Below are 27585 nucleotides of genomic sequence, written 5' to 3'. Positions count from 1 at the left end.
TTCAGTCAGATGAAGAGAAATTTTCTGCTGACAACCAGCAGAGAATCATACCCACTCCAAACTTTGGCACCTTTGATCACTTCTACCAATAACCTCATGTCCTCAAGGTTACCTGTCGCAACTACTTGTCATCTGATTGGCTGTGTGATCGTGCAATACTTGTTTCAAAAAATGAGCATGTGAACTTCATCTAAGCTGTTACCCAGGAAGAGCACTACCTTCCTCTCCACTGATACCATTATGCACGATGACCAAGCTATTAGTTATCCAATGGAATTTTTTAATTCATTGGAAATATATGGCACCACGACGATGCGCAATTCGGATGCATCCAAACTGAATTAACGGCACCAGACTGATTGTCACAGCCATCGGACTCAATATTATCAAGGGCATTATTCTGACAGGCTGTGCCAAAGGCCAGTGTATTTCCATGCAACACATCCCACGAATACCACCAGACTTATCATTCAACTTCAAAAGACAGCAGTTCCCTATCCGATTGGTCTTTGTAAAGTCAATAAACAAGTTGCAAGGTCAGACACTGAAGGTTACAATTAAATTAATAATATATTGTGGTTCCACCTATTCAATAAAGAAAACTTATTAATGCAAGCTTACATTATAAGTCAATCACAATTGGGACCGGTTTCGACCTTTAGTCAGGGTCATCTTCAGCCTGTCGTTCAAAAGGTGCAAGTGCCTTGTGAAAATGGGAAATCACGGAAAGCCATCTTCAGGACTGCCGAATACTGGATACAGATGATTGATTTTAATGGAAGTTGCCTAGACCAAGTGACTGTACAAAGGAAGATCAAATATTAATAGGAATTTGAATGTACCACTGCTCTTAGCAATAATTCTGATGCAGGACTTTGCCAGGATGTTGGTGGGAGTGTCTGGAGAAGGGATTAGCGTAAGCAAACGACAGTGGAGAACTGGGTTGCTTCAGTATGTCATGAGTAAGAGGTGCACAGGTCTGTTGCGCAACACATCATTATCGATTTCTCGCAAAAGAGGGCACCAAACCTTCCAAATTTTGAGACAGCTCTGCACACACTTTGGAGAAGAAACACTTTCACAGACTTGAGTGTATGAGTGGGCTAAAAAATTTGTGGCAGGAAGAGAAGTTGCGGAAAATGAACCTCATGAAAGGAGACCACAGACAAGCATCACTGCAGACAACATTGTTGCCATTTGTGACATTATTTGTGAAGACTGAAAATAAAAATTTTGCAAATTGTTTTAGCCATAGGAATAAATTACAGAAGTGTTCAAGCCATCATCCGACATGATCTCCATTTCAGAACATTGTCTGCCAGGTGGGTTCCTCGTCTCCTCAACCAGGAACAAAAAAACTATACGCTAGGAAGTTTCACATAGACTCCTGCGTCGCTACAAGGAAGGAGAGTATTTCTTGCAACATATTGTGACTTGTGATGAAACTTGGATGCATCATTACACCCCAGAGTTAAAGCAAGCAAGCATGGAGTGGCAGCGAAGAGACGAAGCAGCTCCGGTCAAGACCAAAACACGCCTGTCTTCTCTAAAGGTTCTCGCACCGTTTTCTGGGACTCCACAGACGTTTTTCTGGTGGATTTTCATCACAAACAAAGGACAATTAATGCAGCCTATTACTGTCACCTTTTGGATGAAGCAAAAGATGCATATCGCAACAAGCTACGCCAGCAACCGGTCTGAAACATCATTGTTCTCCACGACAATGCAACGCTGAATACTTCCGCATTAACGCGGGAAAAACTGGAGGAAATTCACTGGATACCTTTGGAGCACCATACGTACAGTTGAGATTTATTGCTCTGCGACTACCATTTGTTTGGACCACTCAAACAAGACCTAGGAGGACAGCAGTTTGATGATGATGCAAGTGGAGAAGAGTTTGTGTGCAACTGGCTCCCCACACATCCCTCTTTTTTCTTTCAGGACAGCATCAAAAACTTACCAATCCGATGGAGAAAATGTGTACTGAAGGCAGGACACTATGTAGAAAAGTGATCTCTGTATGTGTATTTTTTTTTTTTTTTTTGGTTGATGCAATATTTTTTAAAAAATAATTCCTGTTTATATTTTATCTGCCCTCATACAAAGAAGGGAACAAGAAACCAGTTTTTGTCTCTTTTCTACACCATTAGTGACATTGTGGGAATAAAGACCTACAGAGTTTTCCTTCTGAAGTTCTCAAACTCAAGCAAACAAATCTACCTGCTGCAAGATTTTTCTTTCAAACTCAGGGAGTGAGCTAATAAAGCCATAAGTAGATCAGAGGGCCCTCCATTCATATGGACTTCTGTGACCATGAAGTGCATTGTTGGAAGGAAGCTGAAATGTTCTGTAAAAGTACCACAACCTCCATCACAGCCAAGAACACATGGTATATATGTCATATTTGCTGCAGTTTGGTTGTGTCAAAGAAGACGAAATTTAACACATTGACGACCGGCCCCGGAGATCTTCGTTTTTACGCAAAGGTATCGTTTGTAGCTTGTTGTGCTATCTGTTGACTATATTTTTAACTCATTTCAATCATTCCAATTTAAGAATTTTATATCCGTATTGAACTGAGAACGTAAGAGAGGTAACTTAAGGGGTCCACCTTTTCAATACAAATAAATGTTGTAATGGTTGTTACAACATGTTTACTTGGAACTAGTTTCGACACTATTTAGCGGCATCTTCAGCCAAAAATGTGAGAAATTAGCATAGGTACATACATAAAAACATATACATTACACAAAATATTATAACATTATGATTAAATAAGAGTAAAAAGGGGAATAAAATATTGAATAGATATTCAATCACAAGTTCAGAGCTTGGCAGTCATTATCAAAACAACCCATAGAGGGTGAATTAAAATAGTAATCTAATTGTATAATTTCAATCATATCATGGGGTAGAGGGATTGTAGATTTTAGTGTTGATGTATTTTTTTATTGTACGATCTTTGTAGCAATGGAAACTTTGTATATACACGGGTATTCATACACGCCAAGAATCATGGCAACATGCCCTTTAAGAGGATAATCTATTTCAATATTTATATGCTGATTCATTATCTGATGTGCCTTATGGGTGATGAGCCCTGAGAATTCTTGTTGTTTCTCAGCTGACAGTAGGCGACAGCGGACAGTAAGTGACGGGCTATGAGAATTCTCGCTTTTATGCACCTTGTATCTTCTTGATTATTGAGGAAATTGTGGGAGAGATTATTCAGTTCCAAACGGTGTAGTCATGGAATATAAATTATTGCTGCATCCTTTTTAACAAAATAATGTCGGATATGTTGAGCTATTCCCTGGAGCACCCGTGCAGATGTCAACATGGCGCGGCATGTTCAGTTGCCGACGGCTACTGATAATTGTGATTATGTACAGACTGGTTATAATAGGTACCGAGTGGCAGTGAAACAGATATTTCTAATGATAACGGCTAACACTAAACGGCAAGTAGCCAAAAATAGAAATCCTTGCATACCTGAAACCAATGAGTACACAAATGGCACAAATACGGCATTCATACTACACTGTGCTTAGAAAGACTCTTGAATGGAGCCACAAACAGTATTGCTTTCAAAAGTATCACAATGTACAGACTACGACAACCTAGTGAGTACACGTTCCAAGTTTGAGGTCGATATCTTGAATACATTCCGAGTTACAGTCGTTTGAGTGCAGCAGTGTAATTTCTTTCTTGGAGGCTTGAACTATCTGGTCTGCACGGGGTAGCAGCCTCTGTTCCGGCGCCCGCCGCCAATGTGTTAACTTGGGAAAATATAAAGTCATTTGCTCAAAGTGTTTTAAATACGTGGTGGAATACACAGCAAAAATCCTTTTACTTTGTGTGAAAACTTAGGAAACTTAGAATAAGACTGTGTAAAGAAACTCTGGTCTATTTGTAAAATCTGTTTCCCTTTGCATTGGGTAACAAATAATTATACGTCTATGATTTTTTACTTAAGTTTGGAGTTAAAATTATAAAATGTAGTAGATGATATATATTTATTTCTTTATTTTAAAAGTTAATTAATAAAATACAATACCCATATACCTCACTTGTGACTCAAAGTAAACAAATTTCTTAGGGTCCCACTCCCCCACCTCCACAATGAATGGGATTAAAATACCTTGGTATTTCTGGGTTAAAAATTTAGTTCAATATCAAAAAACTTTTGAGCAAGTATATGCCATAATATTAAACTACAATTATAGAATCAAAAATATATATAAGTTTATAAAACAAACGTTCACCTACCCCACATGAGATTGCAGTGGATTCAGGTTTGGATGGCCCAGGGCTATCTTCAGCTGGACTAGGAGACGGCATATGACTATGGCGATTTGTTCGCTGACCACTCTCTGCAATCAAATACAATATATAGAATACTTTAAAAATTCTGTACAATAGAAAAACAAAAGGCCTTGTAAAGCAGATACAGCTAGCAATGATGATGATTAATGTTCATAGGAATCGTCACCATAAGACCTGCTGTGTCGGTGTGACATAAAGCCAATAGCAAAAAAAAAAAGTTTGGAGGGGCCTAAAATCTAGGTTATTGACCTACAGCTAGGAATCTCAACAGGAATATGTCAAAAGTGTAATTAGCTACAATAATAACGGTGTGTGGCCTCCGCAGAGGCCTAGTGCAATTAGTTCGTTGACGCCATATAGGCGGACTGCGCATCTGTGAGGATGGGACCCTACCTACGATGAATTCTAATGAATATTGAATTTTGACGAGGTTGTGGGTTCGGATCCCACTGGTGTCTGGTTGGCCATTTTTGTTCTGTACTTAACATCTCTTTAACACGTACTGAATGTACGTAACACGACCTAATAGGTTGAACGTCGGTTTCGATGAATTCTAATGCTTAAAACAGCACACACATCCAGTCCCTGAGGCATTGAAATTAACCAATGGAAGTTAAAATCCCCAACCTGGCCGTGAATCAAACCTGGGAGCCCCTGGACCAAAGGCCAGTATGCTAATGATTTAGCCATGAAGCCTGATGCCATTAGCTATAAATACCGTGGAAGAAAGTACTGTCTGGATCTCTTTAAAGCTCCATCTAGTCCTATCATATTGTGCCAAAGGCCAAGAGTGTGCTGGGCCAACAAATAATGACAACCCTGGCGGAGCAGAGGCTGTGGGTGGACCACCAGCAAGAAAACAATACTGCCATCGAATTGTCGAGGCTCGCAATAAGGAAGGTCCCAGAAGAAGTTGGAAACTGATCAACATTGAAGAATGTGCCTAGAATGATCTGGAACTGGAAACAATAATCTTCTGCAGGTCTATACAAAGAATGATCCCAACGAGACTGATATAGCAGGATGACAAACATTCTTTTTAACATATTCTGGTTTGGACATAATCTGTAATAATCACTCTGGTCTAGGGATTTTTGAAGTTTCCCAATCATGTTTATTCTTGAATTAGATTGGGATGCTTTCTACATTAATTTTAATTAAATATGCTGAATACAGCATGCACAGGTTATTTGACTATATGACCATGTTTTCAATAAAATAGAAGTCAATTGATGGGTGTTACACCTATTTTTGTTGCAAACCAAACAAATTTCAAGTTATATGGGGCAGAACATGTTGGTTGGTACAAATAAACATGAGTATTTAGTACTGAACCGTATCATATCATGGTCCAATTAAACTGGTTTAACACTGCATTAAAAAATCAGGAGAAATCTGGCAGCGAATAACGATGTATTTCAACACATCACTGTTGGTAGAATATGTATGCATTCATTATAATTCAATGCATTAACAATTCTACTTGGCCTACATATATAATTTTCATTATTTATATGTGAATAACAAATACTGGACATACCTGAACTTTAGGAACATGTGACTTCTCATCCCTCAACATGATGATCACATTATGATGATGATGATGATTGTTGTTGTTTAAAGGGGCCTAACATTTAGGTCATGATCACATTATGATTAATTGTTGTTCAACACACCCATAGCTGACTTAGCCCTCTTCAGAAACTAGGAACTAAATTTTTGCTCAAAACACTTGCCTTGCTGAACTGATTTTACAGTTAAAAGTTCCTGCAAAGTTTGTTCAGACAAACTGTATTTTTGTCTTTGTGACTCTGCTAAAATTCCTTTCATGTTCTGCATTGCAATGTGGAATTGATAAAATAGCAAGTGTCACCTTAGAGAGCCTGTCATATCTAAGCACACCATCAGCTGATTTCATCTGACCTACCAATGCCCATTGAAAATCAATTCTTCCTTTTGCCAGGTCTGTTTCTTCGAGCTGAAAGTTACAGAACTGGGAGTGCAGAATATAAGTTTGTTTATCTAAATGTTCCATTTCACTAGTCAGAATGTTCGTCAACTTCTTACTGAAAAATCTAAGGCTAGAAAATTATGAGAATCCTTACTCACAATCTGCAACTTATGCATGAATTAAAACTTCATCTTTGAATGGAAATTTGTGTACCATGTAGTCACATGATGAAGAGAAACATTTTCTAACAGACTTTAAGCATATGCACTTTTCCTCAGACTTCAAAGTGTCCACCAAAACAAACGCAGAGTTCCCTATCATCAGATCACAACCATCCTTTTGATTTGCTGGAGTGTGACAATCTACATCAAGGACAGAGGAAGAGCATTTAATAGTGTGTGGTTTCACAAACCTTGCCATCACATTCTTCAATAGTTCCTCCAAAACTGACCTCAATAAGTGGATGTGCAGCTTACTTGACTGAAGAGCTATGTTTGGATTCTCAAATATATCCATCAAACTTGAGAGAAACAGGCAAAAGTATTTATGTAAATTTGATGAAAGGAACATGAACAGTCGTTCTTCACGTGACAAAGCATGGCTCTTAGTGTCGTCAGTAGTTTTTTTTTTTTTTTTTTTTTTTTTTTTTTAAGTGAAACTGATAACTGGGTTTTCCTTTAAAATGAGGAGTGTGATGAAATGTTATGACAATGCTTCACCTTTTCAGACAAACAGGACACATCTGCACTTTAGACTGTGCTTAGGAATTTTGTAAGTCTTCAAAGTTCCTACCTGAGAATCCTTACTCACAATTTTGCTCCTGAATAAGGTAACCAAAGGGTCCCACTGCAGCAAAATCCTATTTGAACACCTTCTTAGTGATAACCATCGAGCAGGCACATGCATCAGAATTTTCCTGAGCTCTGTGTTGTGTAAAGTCTGGAATTCTCTGAACTTTTCTTTCCTCTTTGCACTCCTTTCCAGATAATAAAATATATCAATTATACTTTCATCTATATTTACGGGCAAGCACGCACACCATCTCTGCAGCAAGATCAATTAGGTGACAAGAGCAGCCTACGATGATTATGTTGTTATTTTCCCGCTTCAAACATCCTGCTACACCATTCTTTAATCCTACCAAGAGCTAGGCAGTTTTGTAATGGAATGCAGAATTTCTGAAAAGTAGAGAGCAAAAGACTGGCAATGTTAGCTCCAGTAGCATCCCTTCTAAATTAGCCACAGAGAGTATACAACTCTGTATTTCATCGAGTTCAGGCCTAAAAAAGGATATATTTTCAAGTCCCTTTTATTGCTACCATCAGTAGCAACAGAAATTGCATTCACCTGCAAATGTGATATAATTTTCACCCTTTCTTCCATGCACATTTCTGTAATGATAGCCGCTGTTTTCATTCTAGCACACCCATATCGTTTAGCGATCTCCGAATCAGGAAACATTCTGCAAAACAAAGGTCCAGCATGGTCGTCACAATTTACAGGCAAATGACTTAAAGTCTCAGCATTTGTCACAGGATATACATCTTGGTTTTTACATGAAAAGTTCAGTTTCTGGTTCCTTTCTACACGCTGGACAATCTTCTTATGTTTTTTCGTTTGCATATGTTTGAGTATATAGCACTTCCCACCATGCGCAACTGAAAATTCACACCTACTTATTGTACAGAATGTGAACGTTGGTCCCTTCCTGGATTCACTGAAACACAGAAACACTTCCTTATAAGCACTTTTAAACTGCATCATATTTCTTTTTTGACATTTTGGCCAAAACAAATATTAAGACATACAACCAAGAAGCACTACTACGTGACATAATACGAGCACTTATGCAGGTCCTGCCTCAGGTAGACATCTATGGCGTGCTACAGGGGGATGACACTTCGTAGTGAGCGTCCCAAGCAGTTCCGAGATGGGCCCCTGGATCCCCGCCAACTAGTGAAAAGTAAAATTCCCTTTTGGAGGGTTAATTTAGAAGGCAGTGGTTGGCATTGCACATGCAGTTGCGCACGGTACAGCAAATTCATAACATAACACAGTTATCGTTGCGCGTGAAGGGAACTTGGTCATACAGCAAGTAATAGTGCTTGTTAGACGAAAATTTGTTGAGATTCTTTTGCATTGAACGAGATTTTTGATCCAGTATGCCACATCATAAACGGTGTGTTGCGCCAGGATGTCAGAAATACCCTGACATTTAAAAAGTACAGCACTTTTTAGATTTCCGAAGGACTCTGCTAGGTAAGCGAGTTTTATTTAAGATACAATTTAAGAAGAATTTTGAAGTCAATTACAATATTCAGGGGTCAAATTATTTCGGAAATTGAATTGAAAATACTTCTGATAAGTTGTCTGAAGACAATATGTACTATCTTGAAGTCTACTTTTCTTAGGTGCCGCACATGGATCCAAAATTGTGGAAATATGGAATTATTGCAGCTCCCTGTGAAGAAGCTTTATGACATGAGATATCTCTGTGGAAAGCAGAGGAGAACATTGTCATCTTCAACTTTCTTCTGAATGTAGAGAGAAATCATTCAATTAAGTGGTTTCATCGACTCCCGGACCCTCTGATATGCAGAAAAGGCTGCAGGATATGTATGATTCAGCAGTGTAATTACATCTGGATTCTTTATTTTTCTATTAGAGTTCGTTTGATGTGGTGTTATCTTTACTTTATATAGGACCTATCTGCCTAACATCTTACTGGATTTGCTGTCCTCAATGCCAGTTTCACACAGGGAGAAGATTCCCAGCTATCTTCCACTGAGTGTAAGTTTCACTGTACATCAGGAGCAGGAACTATAGTCATTTGATTGTCATCCGTACTGTGATTTCCTGTATTAACTTCAAGGGACAACATTTTATTAAGGGTGACAGAATGTAATGTAGCCTTGTCTAAAAATGTTGAGATGACTATTGGGTTATTGACACCTGTGTTGCTGCTCTGGATGTTTTGTTTTAACAGGATTAGTTTTCTCATTCCTGAATGTATTTTTGATTCAAATGAACTGTTAGAGAGGCGGCAATAGGCTTTTCTCTGAAGTAAATCCACTCAGTTCTTTGCATTAATGTCAAACATTGAATTCAGCATCCAATGGTCCATTGGGGTATTTAAGAGCAACTTTTTGTGTCAGAAGAAGAAAATTGAATCCTGGGTTTCAAATACTTACTGGGCAATTGTATAAGTTATATAGCCCTACCTGTAGGGCAAAAATATAATATCCCTGCTGGGTTCAGTGGCTCAGACAGTAGTGTGCTGGCCTTCTGAGTCCAACTTGGCAGGTTCAGTCCTGGCTCAGTCTGGTGGTATTTGAAGATGCTGAAATATGTCAGCCTCATGTCATTGGCATGTAAAAGAACTCCTGTGGGACAAAATTCTGACACCTCAATGTCTCCGAAAACCAAAAAGTACTTAGTGGGACGTAAAAACAATAACTTTATTATAATATCCCTCTATCTCTTCAAATCTGTAGTGACTGGTATCGCTAGTTTTTCATACATGAATTAGGCTATTTGGTAATAAATCAACATTATGAATGTTTTCCTCTCATTTGCATCAGTTTAAGGACCTGTTCCTGAAGAGGTTCTCAATTTAAAGGATAGGGTACAGGTCTAGGTATTAAAAGTCAAGTAGACAGTCTTGTAATTTTGTAAGAGAATATCTTTGACTCAGAAGTTTCATTATTTCATATAATGCCTCTTGAGCTCTTTTGAATATAACACCCAATGACCCGTCATGATCTTGATACTATTTGAAAAATTATGGAACTGCTCTCGGTAACTGGTGCAGTAACCACCTTGGCATCACACGCTGTATCCTATGGCACACACGTGTTGTCAGGGCTGCCGATGGTAGAAATAAGTGTGGCCTAAGTTTTATAGCATTATAATGTATTTGAAATATGTAGTGCACATTTTATGTGGAATACCTTGTAGAGGAGAGATGTGTTTACTGCAATAGCCAGGGACCTAGTGCAGGTTTTATGTGGAATACCCTGTAGTAGAGAGATGCGTTTACTGCACATGTAATGTAATTAACCATGGGCCATTCTCCACAGCTCAAGAACACAGTACCATTTTCATTGTCTGAGTTACAACAAGATATGACATCATTCCATTCAGTCAAGTCAAATACATTCCATTACCAACCCACGCACAATATAAACAAACTAAATGCAATCTGTAACAAAACAATGTACAATACAGAACAGTAGTGGAGGATATAGCACACTCACAGCCTTGAAAAATTTGTACACAGTCGTGTTAGCGGGGAAGGATGTCTTGAAGAGGAATTCCACCAATTACCCTGCAAAGTGTGCTTTCTTCCGGCCAAATCTTGTAATGGAATACATGCCGTGCTTTAAAATGTCAGTGTCAGCTTTTTGCCACTGTCAACATAGAATGTGCTGCTAAAACCCTATGGAATGATAGAGGCCTGACAGCTACTCTGCAGCTGGGGGCTTATGCCTCCACACCCTGTTTGCTACATCACAGACCAATGGTTTTGTCACTAACAGTAACCTAACCAATCCTACTACTAGCTAGTTTACTTTACGTCGCACCGACACAGATAGGTCTTATGGTGACGATGGGACGGGAAAGGCCTAGGAATGGGAAGGAAGCGGCCGTGGGCTTAATTAAGGTACAGCCCCAGCATTTGCCTGGTGTGAAAATGGGAAACCACGGAAAACCCTGCCGACAGTGGGATTCGAACCCACTATCTCCTGGATGCGAGCTCACAGCTGCGCGCTCCTAACCGCACGGCCAACTCGCCCGGTCCTAACCAATCCAGACCAGTAGTTTTGTCGCTAGCCAGACCTAACCAATCCAGACTGTAACCTTTACTACAGTGGTTACACAAACAAAGCACTAAAACAGTAAAGGGGGGAGGTACGAGCAACTACACAATATCAGAAACCACTACACACTCAGAGAAACATTGGCTGAAATTACGCGGATCTCCGCCGACCAAAACATACGTAAATATCAGTAGGGCCAACTAGTGGACAATAAACCAGGAAGGTGGAAGAAACTACGACCTATTGAGGCCAAGGACATGGCTTAGGTTGTAGATTCGGAAATAATTCCCCGTGATCCTTAAATATGAAAGAATATTATTTACAAGTGAAATTTTACAAATACATTCCGAAACCAAATCCACAAACTTGCAACTTACGAACTATAAGCTCCGTGATACACATAACTTAGAGGTTCTTTGACAATATCTACGTACAAGTTACAAAATTCCAAACCAACTATACATCTAGTTACAAATCCAGTTGTACAATGCAATTTACAGTGAAGTAAACATACTCTCCAAAACTCTAGCGTACATCAACTGACACTGAACTACCAGAGGCAAACCCCAAGATAAATATATCAAACTACAATCTACATATTTAGTGAAAAAGAAATGGGAATGCCTCAAAAACAAACAGGCCAGCCCAGCTGAAAAGCTAAGGCGTCATAAATAATTCATTTGGCGAATCTAGGTTAGGCTAGGGCAGACTCCTGTACGAAATAGCAACCGAACATTACGGAAATTTTAGCCGGAACGGAATTCAAGAGTGCTTACCCGAAGGTGGGCCATCCGGGTAGAGAGGCGTTGCACACGATGCAAAACTTCAGGCAGACCAACACAGACTAAGGCAGATCAGGCCAAGACAAGACTGAATTGTCACGAACGCTGCCTCACTCTCTATATATAGGTAAACCCTGGCCTTGGAGTAGCCAATCAGAACGCATGAGTCCGCCCATCCCCTCCTAGGTTCACCAATCACAATTCCTACTCCCGTCGCGAACTTTAACATTCTCAAATACACACGTTTGCGAATCTTCCATTTCCAGAATATTTAGAAAATTCCTTCTAGAACACATAACCCACCAAAGGCAACACACCCTGTTCAACAATTTTCTAGATACTTCCCGTAAGTACAGAACTGAAATCTACTATTTACAAATACATATGTTTCAAATATTACATAGTACAGGTTAGGTCATCACAAATAAAACATTATATCACACTTTACAAATAAGGTCTTCAAAAAACACTTTCCACTTCCACTACATGTTCACCTGTGACACAGACCAATGGCTTTGTCACTAGCCGGTATGATAAATTAATTCACCTTTTCACCGCTGTTCAGCACTGAATGCGCTGCTGTACGATCAGTTCTCAAGTTCAAAATTTGGCACTGCGCTGAAACAAAGGCAGCATTAACTGAACATATGACCTGCCAACAAGTGATAATACTCCCAGTGTGACCCATTAGTTGCTCCAGACTGTAGTGCTTTAATGGAACCTGCCACTCTCAGTAATTTTGTCATTAATTAATCCAACCCTCCCTATCAGTAATTTTGATACTGACATTAATGTGTGTGGTACAATGCTGCATGACCTAAACCAACATTTTCATTAAGTGATTTCCGATGAACCAGAATCTTACCTATCACTATCAGTAACCATGGGAGAGGGCATTAGGAGGCCTATGGCCACCTAGGAGACATTGTGACTAACAGTAATATTTGATTACACCTTGGTTAGTGCTCTTTGCACTTGGTTATACTGCCAACCATGTTGAACCAATGTCAGTTAACACCCTGTGTGGAAATCGGTACAGTGGGAAGATAGCGTGACATCACTATCACTATGACAATACCCTACTCTTAAATTCATATTACGCTAATTATCATGAATTTCATGTTAGAAATAGAAAAATCCTATTAAGTTGTGAAGCTTTATATATATCCTATAGCTAATTGCTGTCCAATACTGGCTATGGGGAAAAGGAAGCGAAGCTGCACTGGACATCCAGATGAAAAAGGTTATTTCTCTATTATAATGTTACATTTCTAGATAATACTGTATATTTCCTATTCTCTTACACAATACCACACAGTGTGCATATCATCATCATCCCCACTCCAGTCGCCCGGGTTTGGTTAACAAGCCTCCTCCACTCCTTTCTGTCTTTCCACTTTTCCTGCTCCATTAGTTCCGCTACATCCAATCCAGCTTCTCTAATGTGCATACACGCGCCATTATTTAAATAAATATCAAAACTTGAATTTACTGTAATGGCACTATCGTGATTATGTGGCAATGGCTACAGATAACCGTCCCTCCATTTTTGATCTACAAATGCGCACAAAAAGTTCCAACCTAACGAATGTCACCACTTGGCGATTCCCTTAAACCCCTAACGCCAATACTTACCTGATTATTGACAAAGAAAGATCATTTGATTACCTTTTCCTGATTAGTTTTACTTAAAATTTTCACAATGTTTATTTGCCATGGTTATGCATTTTTCTTCAATTATTATTATTATTATTATTATTATTATTATTATTATTAATTTATTTTTCCACTAATTGTAGGTACAATTTATGGATGGTGAATGGAGAAAGGGCATAGCCCCACATATACGAAAGTGCCTCCATCACCACTTAAAATTACAATATTCAAATATACAATTACATTCTACATAGTGTGCTTATATACAGTTACCTATTTACACGCATATTTACATACTACTCACAAGACATGGTCAACATTCAAATAATTCGACATACACACACACTCACTCTCTCTCTCTCTCTCTCTCTCTCTCTCACTCCCTCCCTCTCTCGAATCCCCACATATAATTTAGCTAGGCCGGCTCACTCATACCCACATACAGTAGGCCCTACAGTCTCACTCACTAGGGATCACAAACTTTCATCCGTCCTCTCACTCATACTGAAAATTCACACAGTAGAAAATTTATATTATTTACAGAAGGTTTCATTATATATACATCCTTTTTACCTCTTTATAAAATTTCTCTGGAGGTAATTCTTTCATCTGTGGTAGGAGTTCATTCCACAGTCGAGCAGAACAATTAAAGAAGCCACTTTGATATTACACTGTTCTTGCAAATGGAGGGAAAAGGGACACAACTCGACCTCATTGAGCGGAACGATAGTTCAGCTGTAAGCAGTTGAAAGGGTTTATATAAATGTTACCTGCGAGAGATTTTCTCAGGAAAACAATATCTATTTGTTTACAGAGGGATGTTATGGTGGGCAGTGACCTGGGGCCTGTTCCACAAAAGTATGGTCTTGTACATTACAAGTAAATTCTCTAGTAACTTGTACAAATACCAGAGTTTCTGTTCCACAAAATAATTTTCTACAGTTGTACTTTACTACTCCATACTTACAAATTACTAGTGAATTTTTATAGGCGTGTTCCACAAAAGTACTAGTACTTGTAACTTACTAGCGAATTGAGAAGAATTCTCTACCAGTGAAAGGACAATAATATATAAATGTACTAGTGCTATTTAAATACGCTTATTTTGGATACATTTTGATAAATATGTGGTCTAGCAGTAGTGATAGTGATGGTGATGAAAATGAAAACTATCGTCTGTACAGGGAAAGAATAAACTTCCAGTTTAACACTGTATTTGAATACAATGAACGTTTTAGGTTAAGCACAATATAGTGGAAGAACTTTTGATAGATATTGGCCATAGCTTAAAATATCCTACGAACAGAAATAAATCTCTCTCTGCTAAACATCATTTACTAACAACATTACATTGGCTAGGACATGGTGGTCAGTACCATGGTACTGCAGATATAATATGCTTGGGATGGCAAAATCTTCGGTCTGTGGTAGCTGCAATAAATGATATAAAATTTCCTCAAATTGTTTGTTGGCCTGAAAATACTGAAAAAAACATATTCCAAGAAGGACATTCCTGGAATCATTAATGAGCAGAATATCTCTTACATACGTCCAACTTTTCCCCTCAAAAGCTCCATGAGCTTTTCCCAAGTCAAATATTTCCATCCAACCATTTATTTTGTCTTGTTTTTTCAGACTCTCGCTGAATCCACCGAAACGAATATTTTTCCTACCTTCTATTTCCTTCAAAATGAATAACTTTGTTTCTCTTGACAGCATTTTAACAATTCATGCAGAGTTTGCAATTTCGTAACAATTAAGTTTGGCGGCCGAATGTCGTTATTAGCGGCATCTGATTCCTAATGACAGACCAAGGTAGGTACTGTATGTTGGACTCTCGTAGAACATACGCGAGGATCGCGGAAGAACAGAATGGGTGATAATAACGGAGTAATTTCCTATCATCAAAGAAATAAACTGAAAAATAACATCGTAGCATTAAAAAATTCACAGGAATATTAGTTCTTTCAATCTTTGCTGCATAAGTTACAGTAAAATACGATATTACGATAAATGAGGCAAGCATAACCTAATTCAACGAATGGAATACGAAGATAAACAGCTGATTCATGCTATGACGTAGTATGTTTATTGATATGTCGTCACTTGTAAAACTTGTAACTATTCACTGGTAATATACAAGAGACTATCAATCTTTTGTGGAACAGAAATGTACAACTCCATACATTACAAGAACCCACACTAGTAACTTGTAATGTACAAGACCATACTTTTGTGGAATAGGCCCCTGGCTGTATTTAAATGATCCATTACAAGCCACGAATATTTGCATATTTAGATTACCCCAAGCACATAAGGACTAAGGGTGTTACGCCCCCTTCTTTCCGCGAGGAAGGGTTTGCGGCCCTGGCTTATGTCACATACTCGCAGCTGTACCACGTACTGTCTATATGACATCAGTCATTTTTCTTGTCCACGATGAAATGTTAAATAATTTATATGCGCATGCGCAGTAGCAAAAATTTGGACTTAGTTTTTGGATATTAATTCAGTCTCTAACCCCCTATGATGTCAACACCCCTCAGTCACTAAGTAAACATGGTTGCCATGTGCTCTCCTAGTCATACCCTAATGAATATGTCTTAATAGAATTTGACATTGCCTACAAGTGAACTGGCAATGTTCGGTTTGTGTACCGTATTACATGTAATAAATATCATTTTTGGTCCGTATTGATGATATTAGATTGAAATAATAACATTAAGTTATTTATTAGACCACCTAATCAATACAAAATCGTCTTGGATGATTTACATAAATTTGTTAGCTAATAGTGGGACATGTTTCGCCTTCCCTGAAGGCATCATCAGCCACAGTCTTAACCTTAAATTAAAAATAAGCGTCTAAATAACATGTAGTGATGAAATGAATTTTAAAATCTTGAAGAGATTTGAAGTAAAATAACATTAAAAATAACAATGATGGTTTGAAAATACAATGTGATGAGATACAATAGTGGAAGTATTAACAAAATTAACATTAGAAGGCTGCTAAAATAAGTACAATGGATAAAACAACAGATTGTTATACAACAAGTAGTAAGATTGCATAAAAGTAAAGTTGATAGTCATGGCGGTTATAATTAGACGATGGCGAAAAATCTTATATAATCAAAGTAAAGAGGAGAGAATAAAAGTCAAAGTTAGTCGAGAGATCCGAAGTTCATCATGATCTTGAAGATAAAAGACGAAAGTCAGATGCATATGGTGAAGTTGTAGGACACGTTGAGGATATGAAGTTGGTGAATAGAAGTTGAAGAACAGTTTCAAATAGGATCACTATGGACCATCTCAAAATTTGAAGTGATGTTCAAATGTTGTAAATTGTGAGTTTGTAGATATTCTAGTTGAAAAAGCATATACAAGTGGAATCTGTAAATGGAAGCAAGAAAACGTAGAGTTAATTGTGTGAAAAGATATTTGAAAAATATTGAAGTAGAATCGTATGCACTTACCATTTGACGGTGACAAAGATAGCTTGTAATATTATGAGTTAGAAGTATTTGCAACAGTAGACTTCTTGCTACGTGTGTTATAACTGAAGTTTTGTGCTGGAGGGGGATCTGTTTGCGTTGACGTAACTAATGGAGGGGGGCTGCTATTGGTGGGAGGGAAGGAAGAGAGTGTATTACTGCGCGTGTTGTAACGGTGTAAGGCTATTGGAGGGAGCGATGTTCCGGTGGGTGTGGCTAAGGGTTTATTGGTTGTATTTGAATTAGAGGTACTAGCGGCGGGGGGAAGGGAGGGGGGTATATTAGCTGTAGGGGAGGTGGGAACTCTAATTGATGTGAGGTACCATTACCATAGTAATAATGAACAAACAAGATTACATCAATAAAACTGAAACCTTTTTTTCAGACAATACCTATACCTTAATTAACAAAGATCCAACAAACAAAATACAGCGTAACTTAAAGAACCTTCTTAAAAATTCCAACTTCATTTTAAATGATCAAGATTATCAGAAATTAACTGTAATGAACCCAAAATTACCTACAGTGAGATCACTGCCCAAAATTCATAAAAATGATGTCCCCATTCGGCCTATAATTAATAGTATCAATAGTCCTACCTATAAAACCTCTCAATTCCTACACAAATTCCTAAAAAAACACTTCAAATTTCACAACTCCAACCCCATAAAGAACTCGATCGAACTTTGTAATTCCCTAAATAAGTTCAGTCTACAACCAAACCACGTTTTATGTTCCTTTGACATCACCAACATGTATACTAATATCCCTATCAACAATACTATTAACATCATAAAAAACAATCTGTTGAAACATAGCACATTGAGTAAAATCGAAATTGATGAATGGTTAAAATTACTTAATTTCGTTTTAGACAACAACTATTTTACCTTCAATAAGAAAATTTACAAACAAGAAGGTCTAGCGATGGGAGACCCGTTATCTGGAATACTAGCCGATATATACTTAGATAATCTCGAACATAGTAAGATTATTAATAACATCAACGGACTCTGTCTTTGGCATCGCTATGTTGATGATACCATAGCTATCATTGACAAACAAATCAACAACAGCAATAACATACTATCATTCCTCAACAACTTAGATAATAATATTAAATTCACTAAAGAAGATGAGTTTAATAACTCTTTGAACTTCTTAGATATCAAAATCACACGAGCATTGAACAAATTCGACTTCCAAATATACAGAAAACCCACCTTTTCTCCAACAACCATAAAAAATGATTCTTTACATCCCAACTCACATAAAAAAGCCACTTATCACAGTTTAATATATAGAGCATTAAAGATCCCTATGTCTTCTACTAATTTAAAGAAAGAATTACTATTCATCAAGGAAATACCTAAATTCAATGGATTTAACACGAATATGATTGATAAAATCATCAATAAAACCAAACTGAAACTAGCTACCAATTTAACTCCATTAAAACCCGTCAAACCTAAATACGCTAAATTCACGTTCACTAACCATAGCATTTACCCGATAACCAATTCATTAATGAAGCACGAAATAAAAATAGCCTACACAACAAAAAACACTAATCGTAATTTATTCTTCAATCACAACTCTATCAACGTCACAGACAATAGTTACTCTGGATCAGGAATATACAGATTGAAATGCTCTACATGTAATTTTTCTTATGTTGGCCAAACTGGCCGCAGCTTCTCTACCAGATACGCCGAGCATTACAATGCCCAAAGACACAACAAATTCTCCGCAATGGCCAACCATATGAGGGACACCGGGCATAAATTCACCACAATAGAACAAGACCTCCATATCCTAAAAAGAGTCGATAAAAGCAAACTCATGACAGAATATGAAAACTTATTTATTTTCCTCGACCAACATTTTAATAAAGATAAAAATCTAAATGACACTATTGATAAAAAAAGCCCCTTGTATGAACAGATTCTTATTTTATTACGAGAATCAACTTCCCTCACCAACAAATTCTTAAAAATCTTCAACCTCACATCAATTAGAGTTCCCACCTCCCCTACAGCTAATATACCCCCCTCCCTTCCCCCCGCCGCTAGTACCTCTAATTCAAATACAACCAATAAACCCTTAGCCACACCCACCGGAACATCGCTCCCTCCAATAGCCTTACACCGTTACAACACGCGCAGTAATACACTCTCTTCCTTCCCTCCCACCAATAGCAGCCCCCCTCCATTAGTTACGTCAACGCAAACAGATCCCCCTCCAGCACAAAACTTCAGTTATAACACACGTAGCAAGAAGTCTACTGTTGCAAATACTTCTAACTCATAATATTACAAGCTATCTTTGTCACCGTCAAATGGTAAGTGCATACGATTCTACTTCAATATTTTTCAAATATCTTTTCACACAATTAACTCTACGTTTTCTTGCTTCCATTTACAGATTCCACTTGTATATGCTTTTTCAACTAGAATATCTACAAACTCACAATTTACAACATTTGAACATCACTTCAAATTTTGAGATGGTCCATAGTGATCCTATTTGAAACTGTTCTTCAACTTCTATTCACCAACTTCATATCCTCAACGTGTCCTACAACTTCACCATATGCATCTGACTTTCGTCTTTTATCTTCAAGATCATGATGAACTTCGGATCTCTCGACTAACTTTGACTTTTATTCTCTCCTCTTTACTTTGATTATATAAGATTTTTCGCCATCGTCTAATTATAACCGCCATGACTATCAACTTTACTTTTATGCAATCTTACTACTTGTTGTATAACAATCTGTTGTTTTATCCATTGTACTTATTTTAGCAGCCTTCTAATGTTAATTTTGTTAATACTTCCACTATTGTATCTCATCACATTGTATTTTCAAACCATCATTGTTATTTTTAATGTTATTTTACTTCAAATCTCTTCAAGATTTTAAAATTCATTTCATCACTACATGTTATTTAGACGCTTATTTTTAATTTAAGGTTAAGACTGTGGCTGATGATGCCTTCAGGGAAGGCGAAACATGTCCCACTATTAGCTAACAAATTTATGTAAATCATCCAAGACGATTTTGTATTGATTAGGTGGTCTAATAAATAACTTAATGTTATTATTTCAATTGTGTACCGTAACCGAGATTCAAAGACAGTTGTCATGAAGGAGGCCAACGATGAGAGAAACATACTGTAACTCATACTTACATTCATCTTCATTATAATAGACTTAGGCGTCCAGGAGATAGTGGGTTCAAATCCCACTGTCGGCAGCCCTGAAGATGGTTTTCCGTGGTTTCCCATTTTCACATCAGGCAAATGCTGGGGCTGTACCTTAATTAAAGCCGCTTTCTTCCAACCCCTAGGCCTTTCGTATCTCATCGTCGCCATAAGCCCTATATGTGTCGGGTGTGACGTAAAGCCACTAGCAAAAGAAAGAAGACTGTTAATGCCTTTCAGTGCTCATTCTGCAAGCCTCAGTTAATTTAAAACATCTCCACATTCCTCTATTTGTGGCCTTGTTTACTTCCATGCATCTTATAAATCATTACAAACTGACTGCACCGTACGAGTTGGCCGTGGGGTTAGAGGCACGGAACTGTGAGCTTGCTTCTGGGAGACAATGGGTTTGAATCCCACTGTTGGCAACCCTGAAGATGATTTTCTGTGGTTTCCCATTTTCACACCAGGAAAATGATGGGGCTGTACCTTAATTAAGGCCATGGCTGCTTCCTTTCAACTCCTAGGCCTTTCCTATCCCATCGTCGCCATAAGATGTATCTGTGTTGGTGTGACATAAAGCCACTAGCAAAAAAAAAAAAAGCCGACTGTAACCATAACCGTCTTGATCTTCCTCTACTTCTCTTGCTCTCCATGACAGAGACCATTATTCTACTGTGTAACCTATCCTCCATTCACCTCACATGACCCCACCACCGAAGCCAGTTTATCTAACTTACTCTCGACCAATGATTGCATCTTCCCTTCCAAAATGCCTGTGAAAATCTTACTGGGTATAATGATCCTAAACCTTCTTACTGTCTATTGCTTGGAACTTTTCTTAATTATACCCATGTTCAGTATAATTTTTTTGATGGGGAGATTCTGTGCTCTTATTTATCTCCAGGCCAGAGGTCACTTTCTGTATAATATTGCTATCCTAGGTGTACAGATGCTTAAGTCACTACAGGTCAGATAGTGGTGTATCAACAAAAAATTCTCAACAGAACAACCAAAGGATCATCCATGCACTAACATTTCTAGGCTCACTTCATGACTACGAAATGAATGCATGTTTTTTTTTTGTTTTTTTTTTTACACTTGTCTTTTGGAATGGTACACTGAACATTAATTCTTATTCCTTGGTTTCTGTTACAGATGATCAAGTCAAGAGACTGATGAAGTAGAAAAAGGTCTCGCCAGTGCTGCAGAATTATAATGAATACAATTATGTAATGGTTCCACCTTTTCAATACATATAAGCTTAGTGATGTAAGGTTACATCACTAGTTGATCATAAACGGTACTGGTTTCGACCCAAATTCCGGGTCATAATCAGCCCATCACTAAAAACAGAAAAACAATGCACAGATTAATAACCAATAATGTATAGTTTTTTCACCAGACGTAAGTTTGTGTGGAGCAATATAACATATGTGACTGACACTGTGTTTTAAAAGTTTCTATAATCTTGAAGAGAAGAATAAATATCTCCAGGAAACAATCTAGGAATCGTTACCAGACATAAGTTCGTGTGGAGGAGTATAACCCCTGTGAATATTAGCACTATTTTGTAAAGGTTTTTAAATCTTGAAAAGGAGAAGAATAAATAGCTTGAGGATCAGTCTTGTAATCGTTGCCAGACGTAAGTCTGTGTAGAGCGGTATAACACGTGTGAATGTAGCACTAGGTATAATTTTACCTTCTGCAGCCCAGAATAAAACATTATAAGGAAGCGAAAATAACGCAGCTCTTACTTGGAATTCCTTTTAGAGGAGAGATGTGTTCATTGCGATGTCTAGGAACCCACCATCCCGCCCCAAGAAGTACATCTACTTTTATAACCTAATAAAGAGCAGCACCTGCCATCGGCCATGGCTAAAGTAGGTTCTTGCATTCTCATGGGTCAACGTGAACGGAATGTGACGTCATTGCCATCAGTGCTGATAAATACATCGTGTTACCAACCCCGGCTGAATAAAACCACAAACAAAAGACACCATGGTAAATAGCAATGTGGCTTGTAACCGTCCAGACCAATGGTCTTGTCCAGATCCTATCCTAACCGTCCGCACGGCAAGAACCAGTCTAGACCAATAGTCCTGTCCAGGTCTTATCCTAACCATCTGCACGGCAAGAACCAGTTCAGACCAATCGTGTTTCCACACGAAACTAGGGGTCTAGAGCCTCTCTGCGGCTGAGCATGTATACAAACGACAGTCGTTAAGCGCGCTGGTGAATGTAGTGAGTACTGGGCTGCGGAATGTAAAATTATAATTAGCACTATGTTTTAGAAACTTTTAAAATCTTGAAGAGAAGGAAGATAAATAGCTCGAGATTTATTATTGTAATCGTATGCTTGATGTATGAAGATGTCTTTGATCAGTCTTCTAATCACCTTGTGTCTTGTGTCACCTGGAGTGTGATTATTGATACAGGGCGAGCTCCAGAATTTTTGCTTTGCTGATATGATGTTTAGGAATTAATTCAACCCCCTTTTCACATACTCCCACACAATACTTAAAACACCATATAACATTCCCCAAAGAATTCAAGTCTTGGCGTGTGTTCCAATATTTGGCAACTCGATGGAGGTTAGGTACTGTATATTTTCAGTTTTGAAGTATCATTTCATTGATCCCGTTTGTTGCGCCTTCTATGTTTGTAGAGTGCAAACATTTGCTTTTGGTGCTGTTATATATATTTTGAGTTATTTTTGTGATTTCATGTTATGTGAGTATCCTGCTTGTGCAAGACGAATTTCTTTCATTCCAGGTTTAGTTTTTTCAAGTTACTTGTTTTTTGAGAGTATGGAGTGAATTAGAATTATACGCATTCTTAGTGTGAAGAAATAGTATTATGATCATGAACTTACCTCACATTGAACTACCTAGCTGTAGCAAGTAAACTTGTGTGTGTGTTTGTGCTTATTAACTGTTGTTTGGAATAAACAAACTCAAAATATAAACTATGTGCATTTTGCTGTGTTTTACTTCTTCCTTTCCTTCTCCTGTTGTCCATTCTCATACATAAAAGTAGTGGAAAGGGTTCAACGAACGAGCAAATGAGGTTATGTTATGTCGTGATTTAGGTAAGTATGGGAGTTTTGGGGTTTTATATGAATTGCACTAACATTTTCAGTAATCAATGTTGCATTTATTGTTTAATATGTAAATTTGCATTAAAATGCGAACGTTGAAACAACGATACAAGCTAGCATAATAAAAGGATTGCCAACATACAAATACGGTAATTGCAATTTACTTTTCAAGTAATAGACACGAGAAAAGCTCGTGATACAACTTTCCTACCGAAATGCAATCATTATCTCGTATCACAATTAAAATTTTAACAAAGTAACAACTGTCATGAAGTTAATTACGAGGTACTATCGTGGTAGGTATTTATTTCCTTATGTTGGCGGAGAAACAGGGGCCAATAAAGCTTCCATGACCTGTTTTCTCAGCAAACTTTATTATACAGGAGTGATGGATCTATTTCTCTTACATGATCCTTGGCGTGCTATTTCTTAGGTTAATTTACTCGCTTGTGACTTCCACTTCCTATTATTAAGCTATTTGAGTGTTTGACTGTATTACAGACAAAAGAGGAGCACATGACAGGCCACCGTGCCCCATACTGCCATCTGGTTGACATTATTAGAACTACTATTGATCAGCCATACTAAGGCATATATCGATAGGAGGAAAACGATGTAGATGTTGATTCCCATAGGGAACCTAGAACATTTGTCCTGAATGAGTAAATTTATAATACCAATATTGGTGTGCTAAGTCCCAACTGACGAGCCTAACTTAGCACACGAGGGCGAAACGCAGGCATCCAGGAATGAGTTAGCTGGAAAAATTTATAATGTCCAATAACGGACCATTATATTGGTATTAGGAGGAAAACGAGCGGGAATTTAAAATAATACGAAAATTAAATAATACTAAAATTACTGAAATTGCCCTGAAAATCGGGAGATCGGTCCCGGCGATTGGGAGATCGGGAACAACTATGAAAAATCGGGAGTCTCCCTCTTAAATCAGGAGAGTTGGCACATCTGACACTGTGCAACATTTCAAATTTAGCGCTAAGGAATGAGCCTAGGAACACTGGGTGACCGTGCGTATATTAGTGTCAAACCCGTGGCAAGCAGGGTGCGGTGCTCTTCCCTCAGACGAACCAAGGCAGGATGCCAAAATTTTACTGGCGTAAACCCTGTCTATGGCTTGGGTATGCGACGAGAAGAAAGAGTCGGCAAATAGCATGCAAGAGACAGAGCGAGAGATTTGAAAGCGGGCAACTACCAAACAACGCCAGGGTGTTCTCTAACATGAAATATCCAGATGTGGAATAATTTGAATTTGATCCCAGATATAAGTCACAGAGTCATATCCCACAGATGCAAGAAGAGGGCATTTCCTTTTGATATTTTAAAAGTAGACTGAGCCATTAAAATTATATAACTGTGCCTGTTTTGTTCATTTCAACTTGTTTGAAATATCCATTGCGAGGTAGCTGGCCGAACACAAAACGAGCCTGTTGTATCTCGGGGATGTACTACGGGACGCATCCCTCTACTCGGACTATAAAAGAAGCAAGCATCAGTGCAACTGTCTCCAGTAATTCAATGCCCGCAGTAGCTGAGTGACATTTCGAGGAAAGCATACTTTCTGCGAGAACGGGATCAGCAAAGCCTATTGTATCAGTGATCAAAGAGACTTAGTAACGATTTGCTTAAGCTCACCCGAGCAAGATTCGCTCAGGTAATAATTGTTAAATACGAGTTCACGCTGTGCAATAATTCCACATATGGCTAATGACGGCAAACCACTGTGAAGGACTTCAGTGGAACCGGGAAATATCCCTTAACTTGGTAAGTATCGTTTGACCAGACCAATCTCGATAGGGGATATTGTCAATTGTATCCTTACCAGGGTTACGACAGTCCATTCGTGCACGAATGAAGCGGTGAAGAGAATTGGGATTGGCAACCGTTACCAGGTTACAGGACCACATCTGCAGTACGTGACTGAAGACAGCACATCATGGGACCATAAGGACCAAACCAGCAGACTCCTAGATCTGTCGGCAGCAACGCTGTCATAAGCTAAATTATACCAATGGGCAAGTTGCATTCCAGGTAAAGAGCGAAGAATGTTTGTCCGCATAAAGTCTTGAGTGAAAGTTTAAACATAGTCCCGTTAACTTGAAAGGGTCGTATTTGGTGTTGCTTACGCCACGCAGACCAAAATCGTGACTGTTTTTCCCTCGCCAGCCAGCTGACCACCTGCTTTGAGAACGTGTAGCCAAGAATAGCCGAGTGTATTTGCGACTTAGACTGTCACGAGAACTTCACAGATCCTCAGAGCAATTCCCGCTCACTCCGATGCAGCAAAAGTAATTCTGTACTTATGTCTTTCTTTTTCAGATGTGCTTTATTTGTGTTCATTGTTTATATGTGTCTTATATATGTGATAGTGGTGTCGATTATTTGTGTTGTTTAGTATTTCACAGCCCGTTGGCTGTAGTTGGATTGTGAGGTTTCCAAACATCTCTCTTATGCACACGATTCGGATGTCGTGTATTAGAATTAGTGGGTTTTTTTTCGGTGGGTTGAATTTCGGGCCAGTCCCAAAGAAAGTGTTGTTTTTTTATAATGTTTACATACAACAAATCCGGAATTAGTGTCATTAGACCTATATTTGAATCGATCATTACATATTCATGGAAGAGACGGTTTTTAATCGTAGCCTGCGGGCTAATCACAGCCGACTTATCTCGATCTCTGTTACAAATAGGTAGGCTTAATGTTTCCGAAGTTATTGGACTTTATGTGCCCGGGTTCTTGACCCATATACTTTGAACGACCGTTAGTATCAAATTTTATATTGTAAATACCTTTGTAGTACATATTTGGAGTTTCTTGTTTGAATTTGAACTTTATGTTTTAGACAAAATAAATTATGCTTTTACCTCCTTTATCTTGCCGAGTTCTCTCATTCATGAATATGTATTCTAGATCATGTCCTGATCGTGTATGATAATTTATGATAGACATGTGTTTTTCGGACATACCACGCAGCATCTCCGCTGAGCTAGGCCATCTGGAACAGGGGAAAGATGCAGTATATACAACACTTTTCTGAGCGTATACTCAACTAGTATGGGTTTAGCAGTTACGAATACATTCTTCAAGCATAAGGCTATTCACCACTACACATGGGAGCCTAGGGATACCAGATCCATAATAGAATGTATCTTAACCGACTTCAAATTCAGGAAGTCTGTTAGGAATGTACGAATTTACCGGGATTTTTCGATGATACAGACCACTATCTGATCAGTAGTGACCCATCTCTAGGCCTAGGTAGAGAAAGTGAAATCTGTCTGCAAACAAATAAGGGTAGAAAATCTTCAGGACGAGGAAATTAGACAGAAATACATGGATATGATCAGTGAGAAGTTTCGAACAGTAGACAGTGAGCAGGTTCAGGATATAGAAAGCAAATGGGTGGCATGCAGGGATGCTGTAGTAGAAATGGCAAAGGAATGCATAGGAACAACTGTGTGTGAAGATGGGAAAATTACATACTATCCACTTCATTCGGTATCGATATTGTATTCAAATAACAATTAAGTAAAGGTTCCACCTGATCTGTAAGCTGTGGTGGGATAGAGAACTGGAACTGGATGTTGTGTGTTGCAAGAAGTTAGAGTTTGGAAATGTAAAAGTTTTTTTAAAATATAACATATTTGAAGGATTTTATTTTGTTTGTAATATTTTGAGAAATGAAGAAATAAGAACTCTGGACTTTGCTGGAATATTTGTTTATGTGGCTGGGGTATGTGAGTAATAATTTTTCTTTCAGGCAATAGGCAAGAAATGTTGAACTGTATGTACATTGAGAGGTGCAAGAAGTATTTCGATTCAAAAATTATGTAACTAGTAAAATGTAATTTAAGAAAACCTCAAGATTGGATTGTTAACATTGCAAGAGTGTTAACGTGATTTGTACATCATGATGTAATTTGGTAACATTTAAAAAAATGTAAAGGTGCTTTAATTTGGAACAGCCTGTACCGCATGCGCGGTTATGGATGTTGAAATACTGATGTCATTTATCTAGCGTCTGTAGACAGGAAATGACCATATATGGTTATGCGAATGTATTGGCGAACGAGAATCTAGTGGAAATTGTTTCTTATTGGTTGATTGTAATCGGGCTATTTCCGGTCTTCTTGCTGGCTTTGGAAAAATGATGCGTATGCTCGGCGTCATTTTCAATCCGACCGCCCTAGCGAGCGTTCGCACTCGAGGGCTACCCTCGGGAACTCCTGCCTT

General features: G+C 38.2%; 1 protein-coding gene across 1 annotated transcript in view; it reads right to left on the bottom strand.

The window, feature by feature from the left end:
• The window catches only part of G9a (histone-lysine N-methyltransferase G9a), a 429274-nt gene that overhangs the window by 369564 nt on the left and 32125 nt on the right, over nucleotides 1-27585 (bottom strand). Inside the window, exon 4 of the mRNA XM_067137709.2 lies at nucleotides 4273-4376. Within this exon, the coding sequence (XP_066993810.2) occupies nucleotides 4273-4376 (104 nt within the window). The remainder of the gene's footprint in view (nucleotides 1-4272; nucleotides 4377-27585) is intronic.

This window comes from Anabrus simplex, chromosome 1, assembly GCF_040414725.1.
Source record: "Anabrus simplex isolate iqAnaSimp1 chromosome 1, ASM4041472v1, whole genome shotgun sequence".
Lineage (NCBI taxonomy): Eukaryota > Metazoa > Arthropoda > Insecta > Orthoptera > Tettigoniidae > Anabrus > Anabrus simplex.
The sequence above is the reverse complement of the archived record's forward strand: the minus strand, read 5'-3'. Positions and strand labels throughout refer to the sequence as shown.